Source organism: Eleginops maclovinus, chromosome 4 (assembly GCF_036324505.1).
Source record: "Eleginops maclovinus isolate JMC-PN-2008 ecotype Puerto Natales chromosome 4, JC_Emac_rtc_rv5, whole genome shotgun sequence".
NCBI classification, from domain to species: Eukaryota; Metazoa; Chordata; class Actinopteri; order Perciformes; family Eleginopidae; genus Eleginops; species Eleginops maclovinus.
Genome location: NC_086352.1, coordinates 34,618,066 through 34,638,328, shown reverse-complemented (window position 1 = coordinate 34,638,328; position 20,263 = coordinate 34,618,066). Strand labels below are relative to the sequence as shown.

Here is a 20,263-nt window from a genome sequence, read left to right as displayed (position 1 = left end):
CTTGCCAGGCCTATGTTGCTCTCTGATGGTATCTGAATCAATACACTTTCTACGGGCTGGAAACTCTAGGTTGAGTAGTTGTGAGACAGCAGCCTTATTGGGCTTCTTCGACTCAAACATCGTCTGCAGTGTGCGATAATGCCGCGCCTGTGTCTTCTCACTATCCATAGGCTCAGGAACTGCAAATAATAGAGAAACAAACTATCACAGTACAGCAGAAGCACTCACTTCTGCCATCACAGAGCAAGTTCAATTAGGCCAATGATGGGCTTTCACTGGAGAATACAGGCCTTCCATTGTATTTCACTGGAATGGCTGCTTACCACATACACTGCTGGTCAAAAGTTTGTGATCACTTTAAATTCTATTGTTTTCAATGGAAACACAGATGAGATTATTGAGCATAGGAAATAGAGCGAATAGATATAAACATTGTCAGGACGATGACAACACTGTCAGAGTAAGAAACACTGATTTTAATGGAAATTATGACTTTGTATGTCAATCTTGGCCTTCATCAAAAAAAGCCACCTTTTGTAGCAATTACAGCCTGACAGATGGCATGAAGTATCAGTATAACATAAGAGGTGGTGGTAAAATTGGAGATTTATAAAGAGTGAAAAGTGGTCTTGAAGAAGAAAGGCTACCTTACTCTCGCCATGCCATACCCTGTGGACAGCATTTGATTAGGGGACAGGAAATAGATAAAACTGGCCCAGGGTATATAGCATAGCATAGCATAGCATGGGTATGGTAGCCTTCCTTCTTGTCTTCTTTTCACACTATACAAATCCTGTTTTACCAACTCAGATGTTAGACAGATACTTCACGTCATCTGTCAAGCGCGGTGGAGGCAGCGTGAGGGTTGGGACCAGAGATCTGCCTGGCTGTAATTGCTGCAAAAGGTGGCTTTTTTGGTGAAGGCCAAGACTGGAGTACAAAGTCATAATTTCCATTCTAATCATTATTTCTTACTCTAACTATGTCATCATGTACTGTTGACAACTGTTTGATGCTTTTCCTGAAGGATACTCTTATGTGTGTTTCCATTGATAACAAGAGAATTCAAAGTCATCATAAACTTTTGACCGGTAGTGTAGATTCTTTAATTGGATTAATGGTCATTGGTCACTGGATAATTTTTCACGTTACAGCTAATGACCTCTGATGGCATACTGGTTGAAAATCAAGGAAACAAAAGACTGCAATGCAGTCAGAGTGTAGTACGATATAATGCAACCTACCACTTTAACTATATTACCTGAAACCCACTTAATCTAAATAGTTTGACATGCAAGTCAAATGTAAAATACCTGTGAGTGTGAATGACTCATCTTCGCTGTCCCCCAGTCGGGATACTTGGTTGTCCCTTTTCGGGGTACTCGTCCTGGGTGATGTTTCCAAGATCAGGGTTCCTACAGGTTTCTTCAAGTCTTTTTCAGACCTTTTTAAGACCATTCATGTCAAAACTTAATACCTATTTCACGGCCTATTTCACAGACATACCGGCAAAGAAAAACTTTTTTTTTTTAAATGTGTTTATTATGATTAATAATGTTATTATTTCTCAAACAAATGTGAAAATGTGGACTGTAAAGCCTTATGGAAGAATTATGTAACTTGCAGCACAGTAGTGAATAGTGAGTACAACACCACAGCATCACAGCACAGACCACAGACAACAAGTCAAACAGAGGTGTGACAAATCTATTTATTAGCTAGCTTATTCCATGCTGGGAATATGGGGAGTAGAGACTCCAGAACAACAAACAAAGAAAATCAACTCAACAATAAATAAAATAAAGATCAAAGTCAACTCCTAAGCTCTTCACTTTTAGCAGCAATCTCTTTATCAAGGAGAGCCAGTTCTGCCAACTTCTCCTTATGGCCTCTCCGCAGGAGGTTGGACCTGGAGATCAGGTCAGCCATTTTGCTCCCTGCCTTTGCTTCAGCCTGCTCAGCCAGCCTGTCCGCATCCCTAGCCAGACCCTCAGATACCTCCTTTACGCGTATCCTCTTCACCTTCAGCTCCTGCAGACAGTCCTCTGCCTCCTTCCTCTTGAGAGCCTGGTCTTTTGCCTCCCTCTTCTTTCTTTCGTTCTCAAGGTGGATACGATACCTTGTCCTTGCTCTTGCTACACTTGTCAGTAGTGGTTTACTGAGTGGAACCTGGGTATCGGGTTGGGAAAAGAGAACCAGAGTCAGTGACAAACTCTAGAGACCAACTATGTTGATTCTATCAACTTTTAAGTCAACAGCATATTACTAGTGCAGGCAGGATTCATCTTACCTTGGTAACACCTCCATGTTGTATAATGTAGTCACACACCAGCCTCCGTGTGACCACAGTGTCCTCATGCAAATGATCTGACTCCACCTCTTTATTGATGGAGAATCCACGTTCAACAGTAGCTTGGCCGTGGGAGAGGATGAGCAGCTTCTTGCAGAAGGCCCACAGCTCTGGATAAGGCTCCATGGCACTGCTCAGGAAGATGTCCAGCCTCTTCTGCATGGGAGCAAAGTAGAGGAAGTCCTCACTCCGGCTCTCCAAGGACAGGAGACTGTCAAACTGCTGCAGTATGACATCCCCTATGACAAAACAGATGAGAAAAATTTGAGAAAAACATAGATAAATCATTGGGCATTGCCAGAAAATCAGATTGAAAATAAATTCATGTGTAGCCTATAATTTGCCTCTCTTATTCCTACCCGCAGAAGTATTAGTTAGCTGTTTGTCCTGGAGAAACCTCTGAACCAGCCCTTTCATGTGATTCCTGCATCTTTCTGGTTCTCTATACATTACTGACGGATCCAGGCACACCATCTGCCTAACAGTCAGATACTTGAGGGGGCTTTTGTCCTGCACTTTCCTGATGATGTTACACAGTCCCTGCATACTCTCTCTTGAACTCTAGCACCCTGAGCTCTGCACCTTTAATGCTCTAGAGAGAAAGAAATTAGCCATGAATATAGAACATGCCTTCACTGACCTGGTTTCGCCTAACCATTTGTAAAATGATCTTTGAAAACATCCCACTACCTTAAGAACTGACTCTGCACCTAGACCAATGCTGATGTTTTATGGGCTGAGCCAGATGGTCTTGTCTGTGACATCCAGTTTGGTCAGCTGCAGGGCAGTGATATCGTTGAGAACTTCTCTCTTTATGAAGCGTCTGAGTAGACTCTGTCAACAGACAAACACAAAAATGTCTGGTGCAGCTTTATCTCCTAATCACCAACATCAATCATTTTTTACACCTCTAAACCAAAAGCCCCATATTGTCAAAATGTATCAATTGAGCCCAATCATTGGTTATTATAACGTGAAGTAAATTATTACTATCATCAATTCGGTCAGGTCCTTGGAGAGGAATGGGAGCACCGGCTCGTCTGTTTGATATTTTGTTAGGAAGGGCGTGAAGGTCCTGGCAAGTGCTGCGTAGAAGTGAAATTTGGCCAGAATTAGTGGATCCTTTATGGCTGCTGCAACTGTGTCATAAGATCCTGTGAAAGGGACAGAGGCAGGACATTTCAACAAAAACTATGAAAAGGCCACACCACCACCAGGGTAAAGACACAGTCACAGACCTATTCACAGCATTTTAGTAGGGCCCACCTGTTCCAGGGTTAGGGAGTTTTTTTGTTTTCACAGCTTCCATGTACAGAAGAAGTGATGGCCAGACTACCAGGGCTCTCTCCACAACCGGAAGGTTTTCTACCCAAAGATGGGCACAGAAAGAAAGGGGTAACACACTGGACTTGGTTACGGTGACGTAATCCTCTCTCCTGGCAGGCACATTGTTAAACAATGTGTGCATTGCTCTCAGCAACTTGTCCAGCAGCCATGCAGTGAACCCACACTTGAAAGCATTGTGTAGCGTGTGTAGGCCACAGCTCCCCACACAAATGAGCTGAAGACCTGAGGGTTTCATTGCAAACTTGATATTAGAAACCAAATTCTCCATAGCAGTTCTCTGTATCACTTTGAACTTGTTTATTCAATGTAAACTGCACTACAAATACTTACTATTTTACTTTAATATTACTAATGGATCACATACACTCTCACCCACACACACAGAAATAACATTAGGCCTATAAACTCCTCACCTCCGTACTGCTCAGCTGGATCTTTCTGGAAAAGTTCGAACAGTTTCCAGTTAACACTGGGCCCATCCATTGAAATGGACACCAAGTCCTTGAGGTTCAGTTTGTCCATACATTCCTGAAAAAAGTGCTGCATTTGATTACCCAAGATAAGATGAATAGATGAGCAGCACATATTGTTAAGGGAAGTGCCTAATTGGTCATTGTGACATTGCCTTTACAGGACTGTGTATACCCCAAAAATGATATCAATATAAACTGAGAAATATTCAGAGTAAAAAAGGTTATGCTTACTTTGAGATGTGACAGCAGGTCTTGTGCAGTGGAATGTCCCATAAACCGGGAGCCCAAATATCTGGACTGAACCTGTCCCTCGTCCCAGAAGCGGACATGCACATCCAGCTGTTTATTTTTTGTAGTCTCGTTGAGGCTCTCATCGAACATCAGAACGAACGGCGATTTGTTGACTTTGGACACCAGTTCCTCTTTGATGAACACCGCTAAACCGAATTTGGCTATGTACGCCGTTTTGTCGGGACCACACGTGAAAGTGGTAGCTATGTCTGAATCCGGGAACATAAATTTGAAAAGATCGGAAACGTTCTCATTTGAATTGTAGGATTGATGTTTGGCGACTGTGTTGAGAGTCCACAACACCTCTGCTTTCATTGTTGGTGTGGACCCAAAGGCTGTGCGCAGATCCACACTAACGGGCGTTGCGCTAGTAGCTGGAAGGGCTGTAGCAGTAACGTTAGCAGCTGGCTGGTTCACGTTACTGCTACTTCAGACACATTATCAGCTAGCTGGCTAACATTAGCAGGCTGAAACACCCCGGCGACGGAGGGAGTTTGATCCTTCACCTTCATGGAACTGATGTGCTTGGCTGATTTAGCATGAGACTCTAGCCTTCACGCCCATGGTACCAAGCTGGATTTTTTTTTTGCATACTGTGCAAAAAGCTTCGAATACGTTGTTTTCCACAGGTTTTACCCAGTGAAATGCTCGTTTGTCTCGCCACGCTTCATTAAATTTGCATTTCCCCATAACCACAGAATGTATCTTGGTCTGTCTATCTCTGGTCTGTGCTGCTATGATGCTGTAGCAAAGTGACGTCTTCCGACCCGGGGCAGCGTTCGTTCTCAATTATTGGTTCCGCCACTCTTTATTTAGGCTGTTATTTAATCAAAGTAATAGTGGTTGACAAATTAAACTTTTTAAAAGAATGCGATATACGGAGAAGTTACATTACAAATTTAAGACCCAGGTATCAAAATTCAAGACTTTTTCAAGTCTTTTTAAGGTATTATTTCCAAATTCATAAATTCAATGCTTTTAAGACTTTTTAAGGACCCGCGGGAACCCTGAAGATGACTGTTGAAACGATGGAATCACAATCACTCGGGTGAGAGCTAAGACTCTCATCAGCATCCCAATCTTGGCGTTGCTTCTTGGCAGGTGGAACTTTGGATTTCACAGGACTTTTAATATTTGAAAGTCTCTTCATGAGTCTCTTGACACATCTTCCTGTAAAGATATAAATCTCATTTAGACAGGCAAAGCAACGCCATTTTCATCCTCTAAAACTGTAATGACAAGAATCTGTACATACCCACACACTGTCCGATGACTTCTCCTTTATCATTGGGTAATACTCAACTAGGCGCTTAGCCATGGAGGTGACTTCATATCTTGTTGGATAACGGGAGTCCTCAGATGCTCGGGCAATGGCTATCATGTTTGTCATTGTGTTACGGACGAGGCGGCAGTAAAGCTCCTTCGACAAAGTGACCTCTTGTTCTTTTCCAAGTCTCTGCTTCTCAAAATATGAACGTCTCACCTGCTCCAGCTCACTGTCAGTGAAGATAACATACTCCATACTGGACATTTTTAAAAGATTGCTGGGAGACGCCACATCACATGTAGCCGTGGATGACCTAGCCATTGCAGAGGGGCCCTCATCCACCTGTAAATAATAAAGTAAGAACAACAGTGAAGATATTCAAACATTAATATATTCAGCACTAAATGAATATCCAAGATATTGTAGGCTACCAGAGTAAACTAATCTTGTGACTGATTAATCATGATATTAGTTATGATATTTCAAAAACATCACATGCAGCAGAATACACAGAGTAATACTGGAGTTACTTCTTTCATAAAATAAACTAATGGGCCATCAATTGTTAATCAACAAGTTGCAGGTGTAGAATTGAGCAGCTGGCAGAAATTTGGAGTCAAATGATAATAAATCTGACCTAGTTGATGGTATACAACACACCTATATTGTATAACAAAAGCATAATAATCATATAAAAGTATAATAATGATTATTGTAGTATAATATAAATAAAGATAACCTTTATACTGCACAATAATTTGTAAGTCCTGCTTAAGTTTGCAAAAGACTTAAAGACATGTGAGACCCTAAGTGAGAGAAAAGCTGCAGTGATTGTTTAGTGCTAACGTTAGTGTTACTAGTTAGCTACAGTGCTTCTTACATGGTCCTCCACGTGGATTTTGAGCCATACAGCTTTTCGTTGAAAAAAGTGCTCCGGACCAGGAAAGAGATCCCTAATGTCATCTCTAGATAGTGTATGCAGCATATCCTTGTCAATATTAGCTGGGTCAGTGACAAATAAGGGTTGGTATGATGTCCAAATCAAACATATGCTTCAAACTTGTTAAAACAATATTTTAGATGTTTGTTTAAATGTATAGTTTCCATTTCTGTTGGTGTCATAGTATTTAATATGACATTTCTACCATTTTTAACCAATTAAAGAATCACAGTCCCATTAAATTGTCAAATGGTGTAACCACTAAAGCATGACAAGTATTAAATAATTCACCCTCCTAGAAGCTATGCAAGTGTATTAATGAAAATAAGTGATCTATTATGAAATATCATCTCAAAGTATATTTAAAATATTTTATTTCTAAACTTAGATAATATGGGTTTTTGTTGTACTGTGCGAGTCAATATGCCATAGACATGGATGTTTTTTTCTCTATTCTTGGGTCAGTTGTTTTAAAATCATTTTACATTTCATTTTTTACAGTGTAGTAGAGTGCTAAAATCATATGCATAGTAACTTTTTTGATTTAGATCAGATTTTTACTAGAAACACTGGTTACGCCAGTTGACATTTATTGGTTACACCAGCTGACCGTACTATCTAAACAGAGAACGACAAGCAATTGACACATGAAATGCAATGGAAAGTCATGAAGTAAAATGATTAAAGGTATTTTAATAAGTGTGAACACACTCTAATAGATTTGTTTTTCATAACATATAAACAATATACTTAACAATGAAGAAATGGATTGACCTCTGATTTCAATTCTAAAAAATTACACTTTTAAAGGACAAATATTTGAGAACAATTCATACATCAATTCATAGAACAATTCATTCATATTCATCATATATCATTAAAAACAATCATGTCAACAATCAAATTTAAGAACATTTCACAAACTTTAAGAACATAACACATCCTAGCTTTGAGCCTGGAATTTTTTCCAGTCCTCTGTTGTGAGCCTGGAATGACGGGAGTTGACAGGCTCTGGCTCAGAGATCACAGAGAGCACATCAGCTTCATAGTAGAAGAGGAGGTCGGATGGCTGAGGCCAGGTGAAGACATTCTTTGCCCCCAGCTGTTTCATGCAGCTCACCTCTATCTCATCACCCACAACCTGAGTGATCTGCCCCACAAAAGGCTTACCCTCATAATTGACAACAATGAATTTGCCTTTCTGATTTAGGATGGGTGGTTCTGGGGCTTCTGACACACTCCTGAAGTCTACTTTCGATGGACTGTAACATTTGCAATCTGCTGCTGCTGGTCTTGAACAGAAGCATGAAATGTCTCTGTACAGAATTGTGGCTGGCTCTGTTGAGATGACTTGATGCAGCTTCATGGTGCCTTTTACAGCTGGCACAAGCTCTGGCACTTTTTCATCAAACTTTTCAACATCCTCCTCAGATATCCAGTAGAAGTTAACGGTAGACTTCTGTTTGATCAGGAAGTCATAAACATCCTCAGGGGTCTGCAAATCTTTTCCTCTCTGCACTGCTGTATCGGCTATACGCTTCACAGTTGCTCCAACTCCATCAGGTGCGCCTTTCCCGTGTGCTTTCTCACTGAAGTTCCAAGTCACACTCTTGAAACCTAAGAGAAAAGGTACAGTACTCAAGAGGTAAAAGTTCTTTCGGTTCCTGTACTGTGTTACAGGCCCACCACTTATGATGTGGAGGGAGGAAGGTGGTGTTTCACATTTTGTCATGGCATCTCTCACAACAGGTTCTAAATGTGCCCACACAGCACGTTCGTCATGGCGAAGACAGCCAGAGATGGTGGCATAGGTGTGAGTGGCATTACCTGTGTATACCACACAGGTGTGGATGGTGGCCTGTTTCCGGCTGCCACCGAAGTGAAAATGCTGGACCTCACGATTCAGTTTACAGGCATAATTCTCCGAAAAATCAATATGAACGCACAGTTCATCTCTAAGCAGAGAGTGCTTCAACTCTCTGAGGGACCGGGTCTGGTGCAGCCAGTTAAACTGATGGCGTATGAAGGCGTCTATTTTCTGGTTGAGGAGACCGAGAAGGTCTGCCGTGCTGCCACTCTTCTCAATTTTGTGATATTTTGCATATGTTTTCTCCCCTTCTGTAACAACAATCCTCTCCCACTGCTCCCATGTGATGATACTATTATCTAGTGGGCCCTCAAACTCCACCTCATTGTAGCAACATTGGGCACATAAGCGGTACATTTACTTCTGGTTGGTTGAGTCACAAACAATGGCTTCCAGGAGCTCCGAAATGCTATTGGTCAACAGAATGCCTTTCTGACAGAGCCTGTCAACAATCCTTTTAAAGTTGTCATGGTCAAAGCAGCTACATGTGTTTCGGTCAGACTCTTTGGCTTGGGTAACATAGAAAGGGCAGTATCTTAGGAATTGTCGATAGGAGATTGCATGGTGTTTCAGGGCAGTTGAATTATAGTTGGAGTGGAGGTCTTTCCAGGGTTCGTACACCTTTTTCATGGCCAAATTCAAGCATTTTTTAAGGACTTTCAAGACCAGTTTTCCAGTACCATTAAAGGCGAAATCGAGTGTGAACAAATCCAAAGCCCTGTTGTTTGAGGTCACTGTAGGACAAAGAAAACCAGAAAATCAACCTTGATACAACCTAATCCGAATGTAGAACCAGCAGCCATTATTAGGTTAACTGAATGGGGCATAGAAAATGACAATGAAACAGAGTGTGCCCCATTTCATTAGCGTTTGCTGCTGCTCTATTTGGTCTGTCATATCAAATTTCCTTGTTCTTTTTCTTACTGACAGCACTCGATGATGTTGAACAGCATGGATTGATTCACACCATATTTCTCCTTGTAATTTCTCCTTGCATAATGTGATATAAATACACGCACCCTCAAAAATGTCAATTTCACTTATTTATTAACAAAACGATTCCATAAGGATAAAAAATTCAAGGATTTTTTATTGTTTGTTTCACAATATCACATTTTCAAGCAGATATTGCCTTATAACCATGGCTATGACAATTACCAAAAAGACAAAATAGGTAACTTTTTTGCTTTAACTGAGGTACTGTAGCCAGGCAAGTTAAGTAGACAATCAAAATAATAAAGCAAACATATTATAGAAACTCAGTATCATTCACATTAGCTTAGCTCTATGTTGTGCGAAATGTTCCAAATTACACATGCCCCTCACAGGGCAAAGTCCAACATATACAAATTAATATGAACTTCCCCGAACATTAGTGGTCCTTTATGTTTGAAAAAAATGAAAATAAAAAGTACCCTTCATGGTAAGACCAAAGGCCAAATTGTATAGGACCCTTAAAAGTGCATCACTCAATTCCTTCATTTTCTGTCAACTTTTGCTCCAAAGTCTCTGTTTTCAATTTACTGCTCCGTTTGACTTTGAAATGAGGTAGTTTGCTTTTAGTTTTTGCTTTTTCTGCATTGCTGTCAGCAGATTTCATTTTCCATCCTCTTCTTTTTGACCTTCATCCCTGATATCTCAATAACACAATTAACCAAAAAGATGAGCAACTTTTTTGCTTAAACTGAGGTAGCCAGGTAAGTTAAGTAGACAATCAAAATAACAGAGCAAAAAATGTACTAACATATAAAAGCTCAATATCATTCACATTAGCTCAGCTCTATGTTATGCAAAATATTCCAAATTACACATGCCCTTCAAAGTGCAAATAAGTCCAACAAGCGCAAATGAATATGAACTTCACCGAACATTAGTGGACCTTTATGTTTGAGAGAAGAAAAAAAAACCTTCATGGTAGGACCAAAGATCTTGTAGATCTTGAGAATTGTTTAGGCCCCCTTAAAGTGCATCATTCAGTTCCTTCATTTTCTCAGTCAACTTTTGCTCCAAAGTTTTAAGATTTCTCTGTTTTTCATTTGCTGCTCTTCTAAGTCCGTTTGATTTTGAAATGAGGGAGAGTTTGCCTGTAGCTTCGGCTTTTTCTGCATTGCCGTCAGCAGATTTCATGAGGACCCTTACATCCTCTTCCATCCTCTTCTTTTTGGCCTTCATCTCCGATACCTCCTCCATCAGTGTTTTTCTTTTCAGTGCTTTTTGTTGATCTTGTTTTTGACGCCTTTCTTCATCAAGGTACATATGGTACTTTTGTCTGGCAGCAGATGCGGAAAGGAACAATTCCTTTGAGTACCCTACGTTGTGCAGCCCTCCGATAATGAGCACATGGTCATGGATGACCCGCTGTGCAATCAAAGAATGTTCTTTAAGGTTTTCCACCATCACCTCCTTATTAACTGAAAACCCCCTCTCAACAGAGGCCTGGCCATGTGAGAGGATCAGGGCAAGTTGTACAACCTCCCATAGATGGCGAAACTCTGCTTTATTTGCCAAGAGTCCATGATAGAACTCGTCCAATCTGTCACTCTGTGGAGTGAACTTGTGGAATGAATCTGATGCCAACATCAGGCTTGTGTCAAAAAACTGACCAAATTCCCTGAGAACATCATCACAGCATTTTTCTTCAAGCCGGGCAGTTTCCACAAGGAGTCGGGGAACAGTAGTGAGTTTTTGGGAACTAAGCTCTTTGTTCTTGAGGAGCACCCTTGGATCCAGGACAGATAGGCTTCTTACCAGTGGATATTTCACTGGTGCCTTTTCGAAAAGTTTAGACACCATCTTCACCAGAAAAAGCTTACAGTTTTGCCTAAACTCAAGTCTCAGCCTCTCCGCTCCCGAGTTCTTCACATGCTCCACCAATGCTCGTTCTGTAGCAAAGCCAACTTTCACTTTGTTGACATCCACGTGGTTATCTTGTTCTTCGTGATCAACTTTGAGAAGCTTTAGAGTGTTGGTTGCACTCATCATCACACTGGGCTTGACAAACTTCTCCATAAGACTTCTAAGAATATTTGTGAGATCACCAGACATGAATGGCAGCATGGGTTTGTCAGTTTGGTATAGCTTCAAAAATGGCGTGATTTCCCTAGCAACCATTAAAAAGAAGTCAGTTTGGCTGGGAAGAGGTCATCATGTACAATGCCCTCAGCTTTCTTAAGGACTTGGTGCATGCTCTGTGATTTTTTTTGTTTTGGCAGCGCTGATGTAGGTTTTCAATGAGGGCAAAATTGTAAGTGCACGTTCAGCCACCTCCACGTTTTCTAGCCATCGATGACTGCAGAAGTCAAGAGGAAAGGACGTTGAACCTGTGACTTCTGTGAAGTCCTCCCGACGTGCTGGAACATCTTTGAAAAGCCATTTCAAGCTTGACAAGGCATTTCCTAGGTCCCAGTCCGTGGAAGCACATCCTGTTCTGAAAGCATTGTGTAAAGTGTGCAATCCACAACTTCCAACATTTAGCATTTGTCTCCCTGTTTGTTGTTCAATGTTCTGCTGGGCTAAAGAGAAGGTCTTCCAATTAACATTCGGGCCATCCATAGACAGCTGAATCAGGTTCTGAAAGCCTATTTCTGAACAAACTTTTTCAATCTTCTCATTAATTTGCACTGCATTGTGATGACCCATGAAAAATGATGTCAGGTATCTTGAGTGCACTTGGTCATTGTTCCAAAATCTTAAATGCATGTCAAGCTGGCATTTCTTCATTTCTTTATTTAGACTCTCATCAAACATTATGACATAACCAGACTCTTTCTTTGCTGTTGTCTTCATTAAAGAAGAGAAATGAGGAGCAATCCCAAATGTGGTGAGGTATGCCACTTTTCTCTCTCCACAAGAAAACTGCTTGGCAATGTCACTATCAGGAAACATGGTTCGGAAAATCTCCCCTGCATTTTCACATGATTTGTAGGAATAATGACTCATTACTACTTTAATTGCCCAGCATATTTCAGCTTTAAGTGTTGGGTTGGAGGTAACAAATGATGTTAAGGTGCTTAAGGGCTTGTTGGATGTCTTATCTGGAATAGAAGATGGCATCCGGTCAGCTGTTAGGCCTGCTCCACTGCACTCTCCACACTCCTGGATGGTGGTGTGGATGTGTCAGAGTTTGATGCAGGGCTTGTCTGCTGGAAAAAATCCCCCACTGTAGGGCCTGAACTCTGAAGTGCTTTCAGGAGGTCTTGATGCTTTTTTCCTAACATCAAAAATAGGAGAAAATTATATTTTAAAATGGTTTACTCTTACATACAGTATAAGTAAGATGCTGAACATATCTTCTATCAGCTAGGGCCTGTAGGCTCAGCCTACTGTTAAAAACTATTTAAGGACTTCTGTATTTAATAACTTTATGTCTTTACAGCTTTGAATGCTTTCAATCAAACTAAAGATCATTGTCGCTTTTACCCTCTCTGATCAAACCCACCCACAATGAAAAAAGGACCTTTAACTTTAATAAAGACTGTTCAGACCTAGAATCACGTTCAGAATCGTGTTCCATAGAATGTCAGATTCAAATTGTGCTTTTGATGAATAAGCAAAACTGTAATATATCCTACACTGAAAAAGCCCACTGATCATCAAATTTGAGAATGAATTTGATCAGTGGGAAAAGCCATGTTACGTGGAATTTCCTCTTTCGTTTTGGTAATTAGCCGTAAAAGCAATGACCTACGTTCTACACATTATCCATCATGCTATGCGCTAACGTCAGCTGAGCTTAAATTAGTTTGCAACGTTACAATTTACCATAGATGGGAACAGCTAAACGTCACACGCCACTCAATTCAGAACGGCCACGCCCCTTTGGGGGAAAACATTGGATTGCTTACAATGGGTTTTAATACAACGCGACCTCCATAAGCAGAGAAAATAGCTTTAAAAGTTGCCATGTGTCATCCAGCAAGAATAAACCCCACAAGATATCATTTACACAAGGCTTGTCTTTCTGTCCGAGAAATATAAACTACATATTATCATGTACATTATACACTTTTTTCAGTTGACCATGGGAAGCATCAGTACTTCTAGCCAATTTGAACTGTTGGCTATGGACGTTTGGTTGTCCAGCATAGCAGGCTAACCCTCAAAACGGCACTTACATTCACTATTGAGCAGTGGCGGCTCCTGACAAATTTCTCAGGGGGGGCAAAAGTTGTGATGATGGCTAAGATGACCCATTCAATGGGTAAAATAATAATAAATAAAAGTCAGATAGCCAGCTTTACAGTGTCACATCTCATTGTTTAATTTGGTTTTCAACCACTAGATGCAACCCCAGACATAAAATATACAATACATTTGGTTCCACAATAAAACACACATTAACAGATAGTTTGTCATCTAATAGTTTGCCCTTGAAATCACTTTTAGCACAGTCTACAATTTATAGCCATCATGGATGCCATAGCAATAATCAAATCAAATTATACTATAATCAAAACTGTAATTAATCAAAATTTTCCAGAACATATTCCATTTACCACTATACAGTTTACAGGTTTAGTAAAGGTATAGAAAACCAACAGACCCAACAGGCATGACGTGCATGCTGCTGATTCTGTGAAACTGAATCATTTACTGAAAGGGGCGTGTTCAAAAAAATAGCAGTGCCAGGTTCAACTATTGAGGTCATTGATTATGTGAAAAAAAATAGGTGTTAAACAGATGGCCCCTATTCAAGGATCAAGGCAACTGATGCTGCATATGCTGGCTGTGCATTTGTCCTTGAAAAACAGAGTAAAACGGGTTGTTTAAGACACTGTTAAGAAGAAGAGCATTCTTTGATTAAGAAATTAATAAAAGAGGGGAAAACCTATAAAGAAGTGCAGAAAATGATAGGCTGTTCAGCTAAAATGATATCAAACGCTTTAAAATGGCAGCCAAAACCATCACCACCAGGTGAGGAAGAAAAAGAAAAACAACTATTCGAAGGGATCGGAGAATAACCAAAATGGCAAAGGATCAGCCAATGATCAGCTCCAGGAGGATCAGAGAAGATCTAAGATTGCCTGTGAGTACTGTAACAATCAGACAACGTCTATGTGAAGCCAAGCTACCACCAAGAAGCCCCCGCAAAGTCCCATTGTTAAAAAAAATACATGTAATGAAGCGGTCACCTTTTTAAACACACTGCTATTATTATGAACATAACTGTATTTGGCTGGCAATATGCAATCAATACAACTATTTACAATTCAACATTTGGAGAGTACAACATAACACAACTCACCATTTAAGAACACACTCACTCATCACTTGTATTGAAATTTAGCTCGCCTCTCTTTCAAGCAAGCAAAGCGATCAATCACCCTCTCGTTGAAATCAGGCATGTTCCTGACCAGCTCTCTTTCCATGGAAAGCATGCCCAATGCATTCAGACGTTCCTGTCCCATTGTATTTCTCAGGAATGTCTTGATCCTCTTTAAGGTGGAGAAACACCTCTCAGCTTCAGCTGTTGTCATCGGAGTGGTTATGAGGATGTTCAACAGCGCCACAGTCTCAGAGAAGGTTTCCTGGAGGTTGTAGCTCTGTAGAACCTGGTACAGAGCCAGTGCACCGCAGCAGCCCCTGAAGTCTGGACTTTCGTAGATGAGAGAAAGCTCAGTCCTGAGCCTCTCCTTGTGTAGCATGGGGTATGCCCTCACGGTGGTATTCAGAGCCTCTTCAGGGAATGTTGTCCGATGCCGGTCAAACAGCTCTGCCTCTAGCAGCACGGCACTCACAAGGTGGCTGGTGAAGGAGAACCTGGCTTTGGCATGGCCAAGGATTGTGTCACAGATCTGTTAAAATTATAAAAAAATGTATAGTCAGTAACACACAATTGTTAAAAAAAAAGAAAAAAAAATCTAGTGATGGCATGAATGTGGCCATGATCTACTGCAGGGGTCCCCAAACTTTTTGCAAAGAGGGCCAGATTTGGTGAAGTAAAAATGTGTGGGGGCTGAGTCGGCCGACCTTTCAGCCTGACATCCTTTGAACCATTAACATTAAATGCAAATTAACTATTTAATACCTTTTTTTTTTTTTTTACCAAAATCACTCTTTTCATATTTGAAGACCACATAAAATGACACAAATGTCTGGAAAAAAAGGAAGCTTAAACATATCTAGGTTCATTTGAAACATTATTATATTTTATATTATATTTAAAAAAAAATCAAAAATTGCACTTGAATAAAAATCAAACCAAAAACAAGAATAGACCCTGTCTCTGTTAAGAAAAGATGCACTCAAATATATAACCATACAATCAAGTCTCAACAAAACTGCACTTGAATAGATATTGACCGTGTCATCACAGTAGATGAGGTGAGTAGTGACTGAGGCTGTGTATGTCGCTCTAAGACGGGTGTGGTGGGGGTGTCAGCGGCGTGGAGCGGGTCTCATAGCGGGCACAGCTCCGTGACACCGCCGGTGGGGGCTGTAGGGACGGGGGCGAGGGGCTCACGGCAGCACCGCTGCTCGGTGGAAACAGCAGTGATGACGTGCTTTCACGTCCGAGTCTCCAAACCAGAAGTGTTTGTAACAGCACCGGAAAAGTCGCTAGATCTGACGTTACCTTGCGTTGCTCCTCACAGACTCACATGCAGCACTGTGTGTGTGGTAGCGGCCCCGCCTCCCCCCCCACACAGACAGAGATCCTGGATGAATGACAAGAGGCTTCACTCCCTTCATTTCATTCCGCTACGGAACAAACGCGCCCAGGTGCTGAGACCGAGTCACAGAGTGAAGCCTCTTGTCATTCAGCCTGTTTGGAGGCCAGAGACGAGGAAAGCAAAGAGGCATGCACATGGCGATATATCGAGGCTGGAAAAAAAAAAGTACGTGCTGGCGGGCCGCATATTATTGATTATTTGATGACAGAGGCTGCGGGCCGGTTGGAATTTGAACGCGGGCCGGGCCGTAGTTTGGGGACCACTGATCTACTGTATCTACTGTCTCACAGTTCCAAAGTATTTGTTATTCATGCAGACTTATTACTGTATCCTTGTGTGCATATAATGGACAAGTAATGGGTGAGTAATTACTGAATCCAACTGTAAAAACAGAGGTTGTGACTTTATCACTTGGTTCCAACACTTGAGTATGCCTACATCATTGGTCAGTAATGAATGCAGATACCTCTTTTGACAGCCTCTGCTTCTCTTGTTCTCCCAAGGCTCTCCTTGATCTTGTGGTACCTGGGGCTTCTTGCTGCTGCTGTTGAGAGGAGCTTTGGTCCCTGGGAGACAGATCAAAAGTGTTAGAATATGAATGAGACAGTATGTCAGTGTCATTATCAATAATTACTATCTTTAAAAAAAAAAAAAAAACTGTTGTGTTGCACAACTTTTTGGAAATGGCTGAAAAAAATATCACTATTTCTGGATGTGCTAAATTTACTTATGCACACAAATGCAGATGACTAAATTGGCTCATTACTTTTGAGTTCCTATACATTATTGCCATCACAGCATGCTGACATTTAGTAATGAACATGTGCATAATTATTATTATAATTACTCTATTGTATTATCTTACCTGATGGCCTGAATACTGCTGGTGAAGTTCTGCAGGGCACGTTTGATGAACACCATGTCAATGTCCCTCTTCTGCAGCTGTTGGTACATCATGTCAACATGAGGCATGATTTGATGAAACTGCTGCAGGAAAAAAACAAAATCTTCATCCTGCAGCATCCTCAGGAAGCCAGACGCCTCCCTCACGGTGGTGCTGTCAAAGGTGCTGTCTGACCTGATGGTCTCAAAACACTCTATGAGGTCGCCCAGGTTCTCATAGACAGTGCTCACGATCCTGCTGTTGAAGTTCCATCTTGTGGATGATGCTCTAGGCAGCCTTCGTGCAACAATCTGGTCGAGAAGGGCTGTGCGTTTGGGTGACCGGGTAAAAAAACTGGAAATCCCACCAAGGTCAGAGAAAAAAACTCTCACTGCTGAGATGTGTGAAGTGGCCTGCTGCATGATCAAATTCAGCTGGTGTGCGTAGCAATGCAAATAATGGGCATTTTTGTACTCTTCTCGTACCTTTTGCTGCACACCAGCTCTCTCTCCTCTCATCACACTGGCACCGTCGTAGGCTTGCGCAATGAGTTTACACTTATCATCATCAGTGAAAACGCTATTCAGTCTCTCCAAAATTGCATCGGCAATGGAGCTGGCCGTTGCTGACAAGATGGGGACAAATTCAAAGAACCGTTCTTGCACAGCGTGTTTTCCATCTACATATCTCAGCACCAGCACCAACTGAGTCTGTGTAGAGACGTCTGTGGTCTCATCTGCTTGGATTGCCACGAATCTTGCTGCTCTCACCTCCTCCACGATACGCTCTCTGATGACAGATGCCATGCAATCCAGCAGCTCATTCTGCACCGTCTTTGATGTGCCCTTAAAGACTGTGGCCGTTCTTAAGTGCTCCTCAAACACCTCGTCCAGCGACGCCACTAAATCAACCAGTCCACGAAAAATCCCCGCGTTGCTGGACCCCTCACTCTCATCCTTGCCTCTCAGAGCTAACTCAAACACGCCACAGAATTTCACACAGTCGATAAGGCGGCCTAGGATGTGCCGGTTCTTGCTCACCTCATCGTTGTGACGGCGCACGGCTATCCTGTAGCTCTCATCCAGCTGTGTGGCAATGTTCACTCTCCCAAATGCCGACAGTTTTAGGCAGCTGTCCATATGCATCTTCGATGCTTCGTGTTTCTTCACCTTTTCTGAGAGGTGGTGCATATCAGTGACACCCGTCTTTGTCCAGGCGGTGTCAGTGTTGGCATCCGGGTGGATTAGCACACAGGGGTAGCAAAACAGAGCGTTAGCCACTTCACAACCTGCTAGCCATGTTTTCCGCTCGTACCAGCTCCGGGAAAATCCGCGGCTGTATGTTTTCCCCGCTTTTGTTGACAACTTAAATTTGGTCTGGGTGGTCCCAATTCTTTAACAGCCAATTTATCCGCATTGCTTCGACGACTGAACGGTAATTCCCTCAGGGAAACGATGGAATTGCAGTTGCCAGCCATGATGATTCGGCGCCGCCGAATCATCCGCCGATCGACCGCCGATTCGGCGGAGACCGCCGTCCGAGCACGCATCAGTGCGTAACTGCGTATGACGAAATCACGTTAGGGCAAGCCCCCCCGGAGCCCATAGAAATGCATTGTATCGTTCGATTTTTGAAAAAACGAGTCTCAACATGTAAGTCTATGAGAGCGCCTGGGGCGATTTTCAATCTGACTGATATCGCCCCAAGGGGGCGGGGCTACTGGTTGGACAGTGACATCCAGGCTGCTGATTGTCGCAGCGATATTCAGGCTGCTGTTTGGACTATACTATTAAGACTTAGACCGGCAAAATAAACTCTTTTCTCTTTTTTTTTCGTTTGGCTTAAGGAGGGCGGTGCACTATCGCCCCCTATGGGCCAGCCGCCCCTGCTATTGAGTACTTCTGAATTTACTCATATGACAACTATCACAGTCTAACATGTACATACGATCTTACTTTCAACAAGTAAGGCCAGCCAGTTAGCTATGTACACTAATATACCCCAATTTGCCTGTTAGCAAGCTAACCGGGACTAGCGGTAAACATTAGCAAGCGTTAGCCAGCAACATCAGAATATTGCAGGCGAATTTGGCTTCTTATGTACATATTCACAGCACCAATCAATTGTTTTAATGCAAGTCTTTAAAAACGTTATGTTTATCAAATTGTTTAATGCCTTGTAAATTTAAGAGGAGGTGTTAAGTGTCACGGCTGTCCCTCATTCTAATGCAAGTGAATGGCGATCTTAATTTTTCTATCCCCTAAAAATGCCCGGATGTTCCAAAATAAGGGAAAGTACCCGGATTGTCGTTCCCATCTATTGAACAACGTAGCTTTCTTCTTTACATAGCCCATGCAATCCTATCATTGAGCACGTTTACATGCACACTAATAAACCGATTACTGACAATAAACGGGTAGTCTAACTGGAATAAACCGTTTAAGGTGAATACATGCATTTAAGAAATCAGATTATTGACAGAAACCTAGGTGTGTTAAACGGGTTTTCATAAACCGATAAGGGCAATAAACGGATAATGAATATCGGTTTATTCCGTTTACATGAGCACTTGAATAACCAGATAACTACAAAAACCCGATAATAATCGGTTTATTAGTGTGAGTGTAAACGCGCTCACTAATACACATATCATCTGCTTCTACGTTTAGGTCTAGCATGTAGCAAACGATTAGCAAACACATCATAACTTGTAGGGCTAGTCATCTGGCTTACCTTTCATATGACTCGAGAGAGCCGACTCTCCCATTGCGAAAAGGTTGATCTCCTTTCTGCATACTTTGCAGAAGGCTAAACGTGGATTTTGTCCACGTTTTAGCCACAATTTGTATTTGTCATTTTCAAGCCAACGTTCATTCAACCGACAACCTCCTGGCATGTTGGTCCGATGTCCTCTTGGGGGCGACGATGTGACGCATGACAACCATCAATCCGGTCATATGCAAAGGCTAATGCGAAGCCATCAGATATGCGTGTAACTGAGATTAAGCAAATTCATTTTATTTCCCTTCATTTAATAATTGAGTCAGACTGCCGAGAGATATGCCGGCCTAGCACTTTCAAGCATTCATAAGCACTTTACCCAAAATCCAAGCATTTTTCAAACCTGGAAAACACCACATCAAAATCCAAGCATTTTTCAAACCTGGAAAACACC

General features: G+C 41.8%; 2 protein-coding genes across 3 annotated transcripts; both read right to left on the bottom strand.

The window, feature by feature from the left end:
• Positions 1 to 1,563: 1,563 nt before the first annotated feature.
• LOC134862841 (uncharacterized) lies at positions 1,564 to 4,127 on the bottom strand. Of its 2 annotated transcripts, XR_010165560.1 has the most exons (5): positions 4,111 to 4,127; positions 3,617 to 3,919; positions 3,341 to 3,504; positions 2,291 to 2,589; positions 1,564 to 2,169 (listed from the first exon to the last, which is right to left on the bottom strand). XR_010165560.1 is itself a non-coding variant. In XM_063880940.1 (3 exons), exons 1-3 carry the CDS (start codon positions 2,822 to 2,824, stop codon positions 1,813 to 1,815), a joined length of 771 nt encoding a protein of 256 aa, XP_063737010.1. In that variant the 5' UTR covers positions 2,825 to 2,884; the 3' UTR covers positions 1,564 to 1,812. The 2 variants fall into 2 exon arrangements, 1 of the variants encoding a protein (XP_063737010.1); XM_063880940.1 differs by lacking the exons at positions 3,341 to 3,504; positions 3,617 to 3,919; positions 4,111 to 4,127 and adding an exon at positions 2,710 to 2,884.
• Positions 4,128 to 13,728: 9,601 nt separating this feature from the next.
• On the bottom strand, positions 13,729 to 18,436 carry LOC134862625 (zinc finger MYM-type protein 1-like). The gene is made up of 3 exons (XM_063880631.1): positions 17,071 to 18,436; positions 16,672 to 16,771; positions 13,729 to 15,329 (listed from the first exon to the last, which is right to left on the bottom strand). The coding sequence occupies exons 1-3, from the start codon at positions 18,276 to 18,278 to the stop codon at positions 14,802 to 14,804; spliced, it is 1,836 nt and encodes a 611-aa protein (XP_063736701.1). The 5' UTR covers positions 18,279 to 18,436; the 3' UTR covers positions 13,729 to 14,801.
• Positions 18,437 to 20,263: the final 1,827 nt, after the last annotated feature.